This window comes from Sceloporus occidentalis, unplaced genomic scaffold (genome assembly GCF_023333645.1).
Source record: "Sceloporus occidentalis isolate IW3139 unplaced genomic scaffold, rSceOcc1.0.p SCAF_81, whole genome shotgun sequence".
In the NCBI taxonomy this organism is placed as follows: domain Eukaryota; kingdom Metazoa; phylum Chordata; class Lepidosauria; order Squamata; family Phrynosomatidae; genus Sceloporus; species Sceloporus occidentalis.
In genome coordinates, this window is record NW_028317061.1 from 493556 (window position 1) to 508260 (window position 14705).

At 42.2% G+C, this 14705-nt stretch overlaps 1 protein-coding gene across 1 annotated transcript in view; it reads right to left on the reverse strand.

Annotated features, from left to right (window-relative positions):
• LOC149285296 (ephrin type-A receptor 6-like) overlaps window positions 1–14705 on the reverse strand; it is a 314092-nt gene that overhangs the window by 24919 nt on the left and 274468 nt on the right. The window contains exon 11 of the mRNA XM_089495515.1: window positions 6383–6440. Coding sequence (XP_089351641.1) covers window positions 6383–6440 — 58 coding nt within the window. The remainder of the gene's footprint in view (window positions 1–6382; window positions 6441–14705) is intronic.

Consider the following 14705-nt stretch of genomic DNA (forward strand, 5'->3'; position numbering starts at 1 on the left):
TTTGGCCTTTTCTATGTACACCAAGTTTTTATGGTCTGTAAGAATGGTAATGGGAATTTCTGTCCCCTCAAGCAGATGTCGCCATTCCTCTAACGCTAATTTAATAGCCAGCAACTCCCGGTTCCCTATATCGTAATTTTGCTCAGCTGACGAGAAAGCCTTAGAAAAATAGGAACAGGGATGTAGACGATTAGAAATTTGGTCTCTCTGAGATAGAATGGCCCCAGCCCCGGTTTCTGACACATCAACTTCCAGGGTAAACGGTAAGTCTGGATTAGGACGTTGTAGGATAGGGGCTGTAGTAAAGGCCAACTTTAAACTTTCAAAAGCATTTCGAGCTTCAGGGGTCCAAGACTTTGGATTCGATCCCTTCCGAGTGAGTGCAATTATGGGAGCGATGATCTGGGAAAAATTCCGAATAAAGCGACGATAATAATTGGCGAACCCTACGAAACGTTGAATGCCCTTAATGTCAGAAGGTTCCTCCCAATCTAGGATGGCCGTTATCTTGCCAGGATCCATCTCCAGCTGCCCAGCAGAAATAATATATCCCAAAAACTTCACCTTGTCGCACTCAAACGCTCACTTTTCGACTTTGGCAAATAGGGAATGTTCTCTTAATCTTTGTAGCACCTGGCTAACATGTTGCCGATGCTCTTCCAAATCTTTAGAATAAATTAGAATGTCATCGAGGTAGACCATAACATGTAATAACAACATGTCGCGGAAAATATCGTTCACGAAGCTCTGGAACAAGGCTGGGCAATTGCATAACAAGATATTCATAATGTCCGTATCTCGTATTGAACGCCGTCTTCCATTCATCCCCCTCTTGGATTCTAATCAGATTGTAGGCCCCTCGCAGATCAAGTTTTGTGAAAATAGTGGCGTCTTTCAGCTGATCATAAAGTTCTGTAATGAGGGGAAGCGGATACTTATTTTTCATGGTTATCTTATTCAAACCCCTGTAATCAATGCATGGACGCAAGGATCCATCTTTCTTGGAAATAAAAAAGAAGCCTGCTCCTGCTGGTGACACGGAAGGTCTGATGAACCCTTTCTGTAAACTTTCTTCTATGTACTGGGCCAAGGCTTGATTCTCCGGGTGAGATAATGGATATGTATGTCCCTTAGGTGGATTGGTGCCAGGTAGCAATTGTATCGTACAGTCATATGCCCGATGAGGAGGTAAGGTTTCTGCTTTTCTTTTTGAAAAAACATCTAAATACTCCCAATACTGAGGGGGTACAAGATGACGTGGATCCTGAGCAGGTACTTCGAGCATTAGATTTAATTTAGTAGGAGTGCTACAACAGTTCTTTAAGCATTCTTTACTCCACGCCAGAATCTGTCCTTCTCTCCAGTCTATGCTGGGATTATGTTGTTGTAACCACGACATTCCTAGGATGATTGGAATATGAGGACTGGATAATACATCAAATCGTATTTCTTCAGAATGGAGTATCCCAATGATGGCACCAATAGTCTCGGTTTGGAGGGACACAATCCCGGTTCCTAGAGGAGATCCGTCTAATGCAGTGATAGAGGTTTTCTGAGTCCTGGGCTGTAAGGGAATTCTATGTTCCAGGGCCCAACCCTTGTCTATAAAATTTCCAGCCGCACCCGAATCAATGAAAGCTTGGGTGGCCACTTGGTGGCCTGTCCACTGCAGCTTGATGGGAACCAAAAGTCTTGGGGACTGAGGAGGTGAAGCAACAGTAGCACTTAGTGAAGCACCTCCAGCCTCCACTAAGCTCTGGTGTTTCCCGATTTTCTAGGGCAAGCAAAAATCAAATGTCCTTTTTGTCCGCAATATAAACATAGTCCCAAAGATCTGCAGCGTTGTTTCTCTCCTACGGATAAATGAAGCACAGGACCGATCTCCATAGGTTCAGCCACAGCAGCCGCAGGTTCAGAAGGTGCAGGAGTTGGATGTCGCGTCCAAGGCCTAAATTGACGTGGCCTACGGTCGCGTTCTCTGTCACGTTCAAATTTTCTCTCCTGACCTCTGGCCTCCAAACGTAGACATAGAGCGATCAGATTCTCCAGCTCGTGGGGTATTTCACGGTAGGTGAGTGCATCCTTTATTGATTCGTTCAAACCCCTGCCAAAGGCAGATTTCAGGGCGCTGACATTCCAGTCTGTCTCATACGCTAAAGTACGAAATTCAACGGCGTACTGGGCCACAGTTCTCCTGCCCTGTTGAAGTTCCATTAGGATGGATTCAGCAGCTTCACGTCTCCCAGGAGCATCAAACACAGCACGAAATGATGCGATGAAGGCGTCCGCGTCTTCCAAAATGGGTGAGCTCTGTTCTAGTAGAGGTGATGCCCACGCCAATGCTTCTCCTTTTAATAAGTTTATAATAAAAGTCACTCTGTTACAATGAGAGGAGAAAGTATGAGGATGTGCCCGGAAATGTAAGGCGCACTGATTTAGGAACCCACGACACTCTTGAGGATCACCAGAAAATTTGTCAGGTAGTGGCATCTTGGGTGCTGGAACAAAAGTACTTGGCCCCGGAACAGGAGGAGCAGAATCAGATGATGCCCCTTGTGAGATGGACGGAGACAAATTCGTGGCCATAGATCTTAGAAGGTCTGCAACATCGTCTAACTTCCGTTCCAAGGATTGGAGTTGAGAAGCATGAGCGGCTAGAACTTGATCCTGTCTGTCTTGTCGGTTGGACATCCTTGCCATGTCTGCAGGATCCATATTGCAGGCCTGTGATACTGTCACTAACGGCGGTTCAGGCTGTGGATCCACGCTGCAGTACAAGAAAAGGCGCCCCCAAGCGGTGATGACGAGCAATGCAGGAACAACAGATGGTACTAGGAGCAGGCAATCGGATAGTCGGGGTCACGAGCAGAAGTCAGGACAGGCAGCAAACAACGGATAGTCGGGATCACGAGCAGAGGTCAGGACAGGCAGCAAACAACGGATAGTCGGGGTCACGAGCAGAGGTCAGGACAGGCAGCAAACAACGGATAGTCGGGGTCACGAGCAGAGGTCAGGCAACGAATAGGCAAACAAGGTTCTGGAACGCTAGTGAAGGCAATAAAGGCACTATCACAGGCAAGGGATACATGCAGACTGAGGGTTTAAATATCCCTCTTGCTCTAGGATCCTCCTACCCCCTAAATTAGGGGAAGGAGGAAAAACGATAAATACCCCTTTAAGACGCGGCATGAATATTCATGAGATAGCCTGTTCTCTCATGACGTTGAGACGCGCGTCCTGTCTAGATCCTCTGATCCACACGGGGGCGCGCGTCTAGCGGCCGGACGGACCTCACCGCGTCTTCCCGCGAACGGAACAAGCAGGGGGCTGAACGCGCGGGCTGCGTCTCGGCTCCCCTGCTCGAGGCAACACAGGAACCGCCGGCAAGGTAACAGTACCCCAGCAGATGACACATAAATAAAAATCCAGAGCCCATGTTTTCAAGCTTATCTACTTTGTTTTGTAATTTAGTTTTTTTGAAAACATGAAGGATATTTATGGAAATTGCTGCTGCACTAAATTGAAAAAACGAATAACCCGCATTTAGACTCTGAAAGCTGCACAAAACAGATTCTGTTCATTTTTTTTTTTACTACTTCATTTAACAATTTAATACAGTTTATCTGCTTCATTTTCAGTAGGTGATACGAAAAACATGTTACTTTGCTAAGTAAAACTGGCTATGGCAACTGAAATTAAAGTCATTTGTGTTGTTGTGGCAGGTCTTAGAAGGTAGAAGAGTTGTTCTACATATTTTCTCACAAAACTTTCATAATGTCTCAAAATTTAACACGTGTAACCAGGTTAGATACATATTAATGGAAATCCAGAGAAAGCAAAAACAGTCTCATTTTAGATAAGCTGAAGAGGCTCCCAGCACCAGTTGTAGCAGCCCAAACAAGGCAGACTAGATGGGCTGAATGGTTCCATGTGTCTTAAAATCACTTTTGGTTTAAAGGTAGTTTGCTGTCACAGCCCCACTGTAAAATCATTCATATTAACGTACTCTGTAATATATATGCATTCTTTCAAAACAAGAAAAAATGGAAGCACTAAACCGAAATTAGAAGTTAGAAACTGCGGCTCTGTAGCTGTCCTCCTCTTCCCCCATAGTGCAACAATGGTTGCCACTGATTAGCTGCTTGAAGCAGCCAATTAGAAACAGGCAAGCACTCCGATTGAAATGCATGGTGTCAGAGCCAACCCCTGTTCACCAATCCACCACTGGAGCTGACCAGAGATAAGTATATCATGTGCACTAGCTAGGGGGTGAGAAAAGGGGCAAATGCATATGATGGGATTATGTAGAATACTCTCAAGCATATACAAAAAAAGGAACACCATGAAAATGTAATCAGACCACACAGCTATGCATTAAAGTACATATGATGGCTCGTTTGTCTCTTTCACTGGTATGGTGGAGCCAGCATAAGTTTTCTTAGGGGTGTTTGCCACCTGGGGAGGGCGGGTTAGTGCTCTCTGAGTGAACCATAAAGAGAGACTCCTTGGCTTCTCCTGTCGTATAAATGAGTTGAAGTGAGATTTTTTTAATATCACTAACTTGGTTATATTTAGAGTAGAATGTTAAGTCATCTTGTATAGCTGACGTGCAATTATTAAGGCAGGAAAAGCTATTGGGAGAATGAATAGGTCACTGAGAAATTCATATACTTGTCTAAAAGAGTAATGTGTGTCTTTTATGCAAGAATTACATACCTTAGCAGGTACTGGAAGTAATTACTTTCCAATGTGACTCTTTTTGACCTTACTTGAACTGAATAAACGTCAAATGATTTTCAATGGTCAGTAGGTTCATATTGAACACATATACTCTGCACTCCTGCTTTGAAGAGGAGACTGATTTAAAAGTTACGACCAATCCCAAGAAAGGGAATTTTATATTACCTAGAACATAAAAACTGCCACAGAGCATAAGCATTTAAAGGACTGATATGTTCTGTCCAACTGCAGAACCTGAGACACACGTTGAATCTTATGTGAAGGCACTTCTACATGTCTTAAAGTTAAATAGATACATAAATGATTGCAACTTAAGAATCTTATGGATCTGCTTGATATCCAGATTGACCAAGCTAAGTAACATGTGACGGAGCCAAGTAACAGTGACAAAGTAACACATGTGTGCTGTATGGTACGTTGTATTAGAATTCAAAGAAATTTCATCTAACATTAAAATAATATACTGTAATATGAATAGAATGTCAAACTATGCCCTCCACATGCCTGTGAACAAAGGGGCTGATCTCTTTTATAAGTGGACATATAAGTGGTGAGTGTGAAAAAGAATAGAATATTGAGGGGGGGATCAATTTTGCCTGCATGGAGATAACAAGGCACTGGCACAGCAACTTAGCAAAACAGATAGATAGATAGATAGATAGATAGATAGATAGATAGATAGATAGATAGATAGATGATGAAAACAGGAAACCCCCAAAAAAGTATTCACATTTCAACTCTTAGCATGGAATGTATTTTGATTCGCTGTTGCTTCTTACAACTATGTGTTGTATTTTAAAATAGTGAACAGAACTATTTGGTATTTTGGTTGGGGCATTTTGTATGTTGGATTCTGCTTAACACTATATTAAGTATATATTAAAAGATTATGGAAATATACTCCCATGGTCATCAGACATCAACGGGGCTATATCTCCAAACACAGATATATAGGATGAGCTCCTTGTTGGGACCCAAATCCCTATTCCCTCCCCTGATGTCCTTCTTTTCTAGGAGATCAAAATTTTGCTGGGTATGCTTGTTCTAACATAGATGTCCTAAGAGTCACACTAATGTGAAACCATGTTGTTTTAATATTAATTGTGTACAAAGAATTCAAAAATATCACATCCACTAAAACAAATGTCCCAATGTAGCCATTTGGAAAGTTGGGAAAATAGATTAAACATACTGTACATGTCACACATATACATACAGACATGCAAATGAAGAAATATAGATAAACTGCAAATAAATCTAATTCGCGCAATCCACCCCTAAATAGAATCTGTAGATGAATGCATATATTACAAAAAATGCGAAATTAAAAAAATCACACAAAAACCCACAATATAAAAATTATCTAGTTCTTAGACTTGATACTTTTATTTGAATACAGTTCTCTATGGTAACTGAGAGCTGAAAAGTAATCAATTATATCCTTAAGTTCAAGTTCTTTTCATTTCCCAGGCATTCTCTAATGTATCACAGTACTAAGGTAATGCTGCCCAAGGGAAAACCTGCTATTCTTCAGTAAAAATCCATGAATAACATTATGTAAAAATTAATTTATAATAAATGATTTAAAACCCTAGCCCAGGATTGTTTCTTATTTAAATGTCACCATGAAACGCCACCTTACCCTCAGGAAGGAGTCGAGGGATCCGTTTTCCATGTATTCTACCACGATCATTACGGGTCTGCCTGCAAAAACAGCACAAGATATTCATTAGGAAGATTAAGGGTGTATTATGGTTTGGTAACGCATTTCCAGCTGTTATGGAAAGATTATCTATATTACTTTAATGAACTTCATAAGTCTTATGCCGCCAGGGAGAAAAGAAAAGGAATCTTCAGGTGAATTATCCTTGTAGCTGTTGCTGAATTCAGACCTTGGGTTTTATTCAATTCTTACCTGCATCTTCAATCCTTAGAAACAATCCTGTTTATAAAGATTGATTTACATCTCTCATCAACACAACACAACAATATGCCTGTTTGTCAAATATTTTCATCAAAACATCTTGAAATGGAACATGTGAAAATAGTCATTACTGAAAAAAAGACAAATGCTTGTGTTTTAAAATAAAAACAACCTCATTAGCACATTATGCAAAAAAAAAAGCATTCCAGATATATCACACATTTAATGATCTGGCACCCTGAACAGTCTTATTCAACATAAACCTGTACAGTATATTGCTATGAGTCCTCATAAACTATCAAGACCTCAGAGACCCCTTTGTTGGATGTAATTCGGTATCCTTTCTTCTGTATATTACTCAGGTTTTTTTTAAATCCTATATCATTATTACTGGGGGTGTCTTAAGTCAGGAGTGGAGTGTGGGGCACTTTTGGCCACATCTGTAGTGTTCCTGTTGCCCGTCTAATGTTAATTACAATGATGTTGATTTGATGTTATGATGTAATTAGGGACGACTGAGTGGTTTTGGATCACATGAACAGAGGGTAGTTTATGGAATGAAAAGAGGAATGGTGGGCACTAAAATAAAAGAGGGAATCTGAAGAAAGGGAGCTATAAAAAAAGCCATGGGTAAATAAGGGATAAAGCAGAGCAAAGGAAACGCTTCATTTTAGTCTCTTATGTTGTGGATAACCATTGTTGTTTCCAGTTGTAAAAAAACTGAGGATTTTGAAGAATTTGAGAATAAATTATTTTTAAACATATTCATTCATCTTTCCTGAAACGTCTATTTTTTTTAGACGGCATACAAATGATTCTGAGAATCACTGTTCTAGTAAGTGTTTTCATTACAGCGCCAGAGGTTTTTTTTAATGAAGGTAACCAGATTTGACACTCACGGTGATGGAAAACAGATTGTACGAGGTAATATTGTTTTATCTGTGGCCCCTATAGCAATCAATATTTTTTATTGCAGCCTTGATGGAGGGGATCACCTTGTGGAAGCCCAAACCTTAGCACACCTAGATCTGACCTCCAGTGGGGTTTACATGGGTTTGTCCCTTTGTTTCACACAATGAAGGGCAAAATGTATATGACTTACTTTGAATACTACAATGGCAGAAGCAAACCATATAGCAGTCCACAAGACAATATTTTAGGAAGCTAATATATTCAATAAAGCTTAAATCGGCACATAAAGTTTAGGTAATCTCACAGTTTGAAGAAGCTTTTACTGGGAATATTAGATGTATGTTGCTTAGAATCACAAAAGTTTGTCGCTAGTCTAAGTATGGCCTCAGGGTCAATAATTAAAGTAGCCTGGAAACATTTTATGTAAACTTTTGTAAATAAGTGTTTAAACCCTGAAGTCAGTCTCTTCAGAAGCAGGCAATTAATGGAAAACCTTCTAAGCAGGTCGAGCCGTTTTGTGCTGATTGCTACTTTTGGGTAATTTGCAGTAATTTAGATGCTCTGGAAGTGAGAGAAATTGTTTCTAATCACTATATATGAAGTAGGCTTCTTGGATCAATGCGTGACTTAAATAACCCACCATTGTATACTTTGGCGGTTATCCGATAGCTGATCACACTGATTAGTAAACCATTTTTAGTTCCCGTGTAATCTAGCAGCCAGCTCTAAACACTTTGTTTTTTTTTATTGAAAACACACTTATCCAATCAAATTCTAGACTGTTCTTCAAGACTTCAGAGAATTTTATGATATCTCTTCACACTGAATTAATTACAAGTGTTAACTATATAGAGTCAGAAATGAAATGTCAAGGGGAAGCCTGAAAAAGAAAAACTAGTAAACATATTTTTATGCGTTACTATTAAGTAGCATACAGATGCTTAAATGCAAGAAATATACATTAAGAAAGAGAAAACAAAACAGCTAAACAATTAAAAAAGATTAATTTTAAATAATAATGCTGTTTCAAAAGTAAATAACTCTATTCAATGACTGCCGTAATTGTTTTCACAAATGAAGACATGCTGATAAGGACACAAGGCATGTCACTATTTGATCTTATATGGGTTATATGGGCTCCATCTTTTGCATATGCCTGCTGGTTTAGGCACAGCTTTAGAGCGCTGGATGAGTTGGAAATGCAAAAGCCTACAGTTTGCTATCACTAGAGCTCATTAATGCAGTGTAAGAATAGCTCTGTCTCTGAGAACAGCATCTGGCCAACAATTCCATACGCTTATACATTCTTATCTGCATGCTTTAGACATGTCCAGGTTGACATAAGTGTATTTGATTTTGCTTGGGGGTGTAATTTTTTGCTTACCAAGAGCATACATGGCTTGTAGCTGCTTCCAGATATATATCTTAAGACAGATTTGTTCATGTGAAATAGTCGTACTGAGGCAGGACTGTCATTGAAAAGTGAGCATGAGGAGGGAACTTGTTGGCATGTCACGTAGAAGCTGGAGCTCCCATGGAAGGTGAGATTGGAACATTAACAAAGAAAATTGTAAAGAAGAAACTGGCATGGGGTAGGGCGCAGAGGGAACCTGGAAAAGTTTTGACTGGGTATCTTTGGCTGAAGTGCTGTTTCCTCTGGGTCACATGGCAGAGGAGGGCCATTTGCTCAAAACTACTTCTGCCCAATTTCCCTCCTACATTTCACCAATGTAATGCTTCCTGGGGCCCTGCCCTTGTCTGTGGCTAGCTCTGCTCATTGCACGGCAAACCATGCTCCTCATGTGGCTAGTTAAACCCTTACAAAGCTACTCCATCAGAAGATGGAGAGCTCAGGGTAGCTTGCCATGGGAAGTTCCCAGGTATGGGCATATGCCTTATCGCTAAAAGGAACATTATTTATTCCTGTTTATATAGGTTAAGGAACCTAGTAAGTGTCTGAATCGACTCTCAATCATTCTGACTGAGATTTGCTTTTGTAACAATGAGGTCATGTATAACTATGTATCCTAAACACTATCCACCTACCTTAGGTGGGACAACTCACATACGTTTGATTTAAGGAATGCTATGCAGCTGTAGGGATCTTTTAATTCCAAAGAGGGAGAGGAGATGACACTCCAGATTACTCCGGTGACACCGGGTTATGTATTAACAAATTGTGTTCTTTCCGGTTCCCTACTCCCAGTGATCTAGTTTTGCCTCTGCACCTACTTAATGTTTTAAAACCTTGCTGAATATGCTTCACCTTTTTCAAGTAACTGGTGCAGAAAAGCTATATTGATGCAATAATTATTTTATAGATAGAGCAAACACTAATTGTCTCACAATGGTACCACTTTAATTTAAGCCAACCTCCCATTGTAAATCAAAGGTACCATCTCTTTACCTTGTCTTTTCCATAAATTATTTGTCTTCCTTTGGATATGTATATGTATGTATGTGTACAGTCCCGGACTGGGACAAAAAACAGGCCCGGGCATTTCAGACTGAGCAGCCCATTTTTATGAAAAAACATATATGTACATACATATACATAATACTTGGTCATTCAACATGGGAAGCCTGAAGCCACAATTTAGTGCGACTAATCCTTGAAATAAATATTATAGAGTAAATAACACAATACCTTATCTTTTCTACTATTTCAGGGTGATTTCAGGGCCTTGAATGTTTTGTCCCCTGAAGTCACTACAAATTCAGGAGGGCATTTTATCGCTGGATAAGTTAAAATGAAATAGTTCCCACTGTAAATTAAGGAAACAGATAACCAAACACACACACCAGGACAGGCTTTTCCCACACCGACGCCCAGACACACACACCAGGACAGGCTCTGTCACACCGACACCCAAACACACACCAGAACAGGCTCTGCCACAACGACATCCAAACACACACACACACCAGGACAGTTAAAGAAAGAAGAAATGTTTCAGCACTCAACTCCCAGGAAGCTGGGAGCTAGCAGGAAAAAGGGCAAAATAAAAACAGAAAGCATAACAAAAATAGCAACGTTTCGGCCAAACAGGGCCGTTTGAGCTTGACAAAGACCCTGTTTGGCCGGAATGTTGCTTTTTTGTTTTGCTTTCTTTAACCCAAACATACGCACACACACTAGGACAGGCTCTGCCACACTGACACCGGAACACACACACACATCAGGACAGGCTTTGCCACACTGACACCCAGACACACACACCAGGACAGGCACACCGACACCCAAACACACACATGCCAGGACAGGCTCTGTCACACCGACACCCAAACACACACACACACAACAGGACAGGCTCTGTCACACAAACACCCATACACAAACACACACCAGGACAGGCTCTGCCACACCGACACCCACACACCCACACACACACCAGGACAGGCTCTGCCACACCGACACACACACATACACACACACACCAGGACAGGCTCTCCCACACCGACACCCACACACACACACAACAGGACAGGCTCTGCCACACTGACACCCAATCACAAACACCAGGACAGGCTTTGCCACACTGACACCCGCATCCGGAGGGTTTCCACAGACTGTTTCACTCAGCCTGCCTGTGGCATCTTTGCCCCCATAACAGCCTGCCTGTGGCAACTTTGCCACCAAAACAGCCTGCCTGTGGCAACTTTGCCACCAAAACAGCCTGCCTGTGGCAACTTTGCCACCAAAACAGCCTGCCTGTGGCAACTTTGCCACCAAAACAGCCTGCCTGTGGCAACTTTGCCACCAAAACAGCCTGCCTGTGGCAACTTTGCCACCAAAACAGCCTGCCTGTGGCAACTTTGCCACCATAACAGCCTGCCTGTGGCATCTTTGCCCCCCCTTACACATCCATGCTATCACACACACATATTCATTCACTTGTTCACAAATATTTATTCACTAATTCACAGATAATCATTCACTCATTCAGATATTCATTCATACATTGATACTCATTAATTCCCTCATTCAGATACTGATTTACATATACTCATTCACAAACATTCATTCACTCACTCCTTCACAGATATTTATTAATTCACTCTTTCATTTCATTCGGTAAGTAGCGGGCCCGGTCGTAGTTGCTGAAGGCTTAAGGGGCAGGTGCCCCTTTTGCCCTGCGTTAAGGACGACCGCGTAGGCCCAGTCAGTCCGGTCCTGACTGGGCCTATTTTAAGGTAGGGGCCTGGAGCTGCAGCTCCATTAGCCCCTAAGTCAATTCGGCCCTGGCTGTTAAACAAACATAAATAAAACAAACAAAAAGAAAAACCTTGCTCTCTGAGCACTTACTGACAAACAACAACTAACTATCGTTGGATGGCTTACCCGCTACCAACAAAAACATTTAGTACAGACCTTTTTGCTTTAGGAACTGTTCAGCAGATTTGTTAGGAGAAAAAGTAGGCCCCGGAGACACCACAAAATAGCAGGAGGGGCCCCATGATCCGGCCTTGATTATTGTAAGGGTCAGGCTTGACCTCAGATTGGCCCTAGGCAAATCAAGTGGGCGTGTGGCCACTTGGCTATTTAAGGAAGGCCAGGGGTCGTGGCCTTCCACTTTTTAAAATTTTGGAAGCAGTGAAGAAGTTTTTCCCTCCCGCCCGCCCTATTGTTGGTGTGTTGTTTCCGGTTTGTGTCCTTGGGGTGGGGGCACGTGGGGCAGCTTGACTTCGTTGGCGGGGAACTGAGGTTCCGGTTGGCTGTTTTTAGGATACTTATTCGTGGTACCTGGTTATAATTGGGTGGTTTCTCATCCGAGGTATGGGAACCGTGTTTATTTGTCACGTTTTGTGGGCGTTTCCCACGGGCACGGTCCCAAGGGAATGAGGGGGCCGTTGTGCTTATGCCACGTGCTGGTGCGGTTTACGGCTCGTGGTAGGGGTGCACGGCAAAAGTTGGTGGCAGCTCCCGGACGGAGGTGGAGCTGTCTGGAAAGGATGTTGGTTTATCCTTAAGGGGTGTGGTAGTAACCTCCATGGGGTGAAGTGTGGTAGTAGGGGTGGAGGGACCCTAAGTCATGGAGGTTACAATGTTACAAAGTTGTGTACGTTTTAAAATTCAAATAAAGTTTTATGTGTCACAGTGCTTTTACAATAAATAAAGCTGTGGCCTTTTCAAAATCCATTTGGTTGTCCGTCTCATTTATTTTATGGTACAATACATTATGTTTTAAACCCGTTAGCATGATCCACAAGCTGTCAAGTGCTCGGATCATGCAGTCTCACTCACCGCTTGTATGTTTCTCACCTGAATAACTCAGAGGGCTCCTTTTTGTAGCAGCCCCCTGTTGCTCATTGGTAACAGATGAGTAACAATCTGAGAGAACCAGAACTCCTGGACTGGCTTCATCACCTGCTGCAAGTAAACTGTGGAGTGGAGCACTGGCCCTCCCTTCTCTCCAAATGCTCCACCCCAGGGACCGAAACATAACTACAACATTACCATTATTTTGTTGGTAACAAACCATTCTCCCTGGGGTTATCAAATACATTGTACTGCAGTATTTTCTGAGAAATATATATGTTATCCACCACCATGCCCGGTTCACTGTCACAATATATACACACATACATACACTACTGTTCAAAATAAAATGTCCATTGACATTTATACTTTGTGTTGAATGTCTAGTTCCCCTTTTAGGGTGGGATCTATAATCATAAAAGTGACAGGTGTCAAAGTGCGATGATTTTAACCCTCAATTAGCTGTTTGCAGACTGGTATACACACCTCTCTAATACAGTTAAAACTGATTGAGATCACAGTTTAGCAATATTAGCAACATAAATAAATATTTTACAATCTTCAGATTTGTAAGATTTAGAACATTGATCACATTTGTATTATCAAAATATATGATCAAAGGCAGGCCCGGACTGGGACAAAAAATAGGCCCGGGCATTTAAGCCAGAGCAGCCCATTTTTATGTTATTTATTGTTAAAGCCCACCCTTCATTCATTAATGCAGTCTCACAAATCATTCAAGCAATTCATCCACACATTTATTCATTAATTCTCATACGCATTCACACTACCCCCTCTCCCCATCTTATCTGCCCCTTCTCACTATGTACCCCCTTTTCACTATCTAACCCCCCTCTGCCCCTTCTCACTGCACCCCCCTCCCTCACCCTACTTACCTTGTTGCCGGAGCAAGCAGCAACTGTGACCGGGCCGCGGGAGGGCCGGATTGATTTAGGGGCTGATGCAGCTGCAGCTGCAGCTCCAGGCCCCTACCTTAAAATAGGCCCAGTCAGGACCGGACTGACTGGGCCTATGCGGCCGCACAGGGCTTAAATTAAAACATTGTGGGGTTTTTTTAACTTTATTTAACATCCTCCATGTTAAATAAAGTTAACAAAACTTTATTTAACATAGAGGATGTTAAATAAAGTAAAAAAAAAACAAACCCCGATGTTTTAAGTTAAACCCTGTGCGGCCGCACACCCGTAAGGCCAGCCCTGGTGGGGGCTTCCCTGCCCGGGTGGCGGACCCGGTCGCAGTTGCGGTGGGCTTATGGGGCAGATGCCCCTTATGCCCTGCGTTAATGCGGCCGTAGAGGCCGCATAGGCCCAGTCAGTCCGGTCCTGACTGGGCCTATTTTAAGGTAGGGGCCTGGAGCTGCAGCTCCATCAACCCCTAAATCAATCCGGCCCTGCCGCGGCCCGGCCCACCGGGTGCCCGATGGCCAGTCCGGGCCTGATCAAAGGAACCATTTGTATGTACTGTAATGTAATATTATATTAAAATACATCCAGTTTAAAGCTTTGCACTGTAGGCTTGACAACGCTAGTCAGGAAAAATCAAGCATTTCATATTTTTACAGTCTTATTAACAAAAATGACATAGAAATACAGAAGGCTTTATCCACCGACTACTTATACTGACTAATGCCTTCTGTAAAAAAATATACAGTTCCGCAGAGAATCCCTGTCGGAGGGTTTCAGAAGTATTGTATGTCATAAAATGAACACGTTCCCTAAACTATGCAAGGGCTGCCAGTGGGTATAATATTTTACTATCTATCCATAAGCAGAGCAGACAAAAAACATAATCCTACACAGTTTGCCAGATTTTTTACTATTTCCAAACAAAGCCTCATGGAAAGAGATT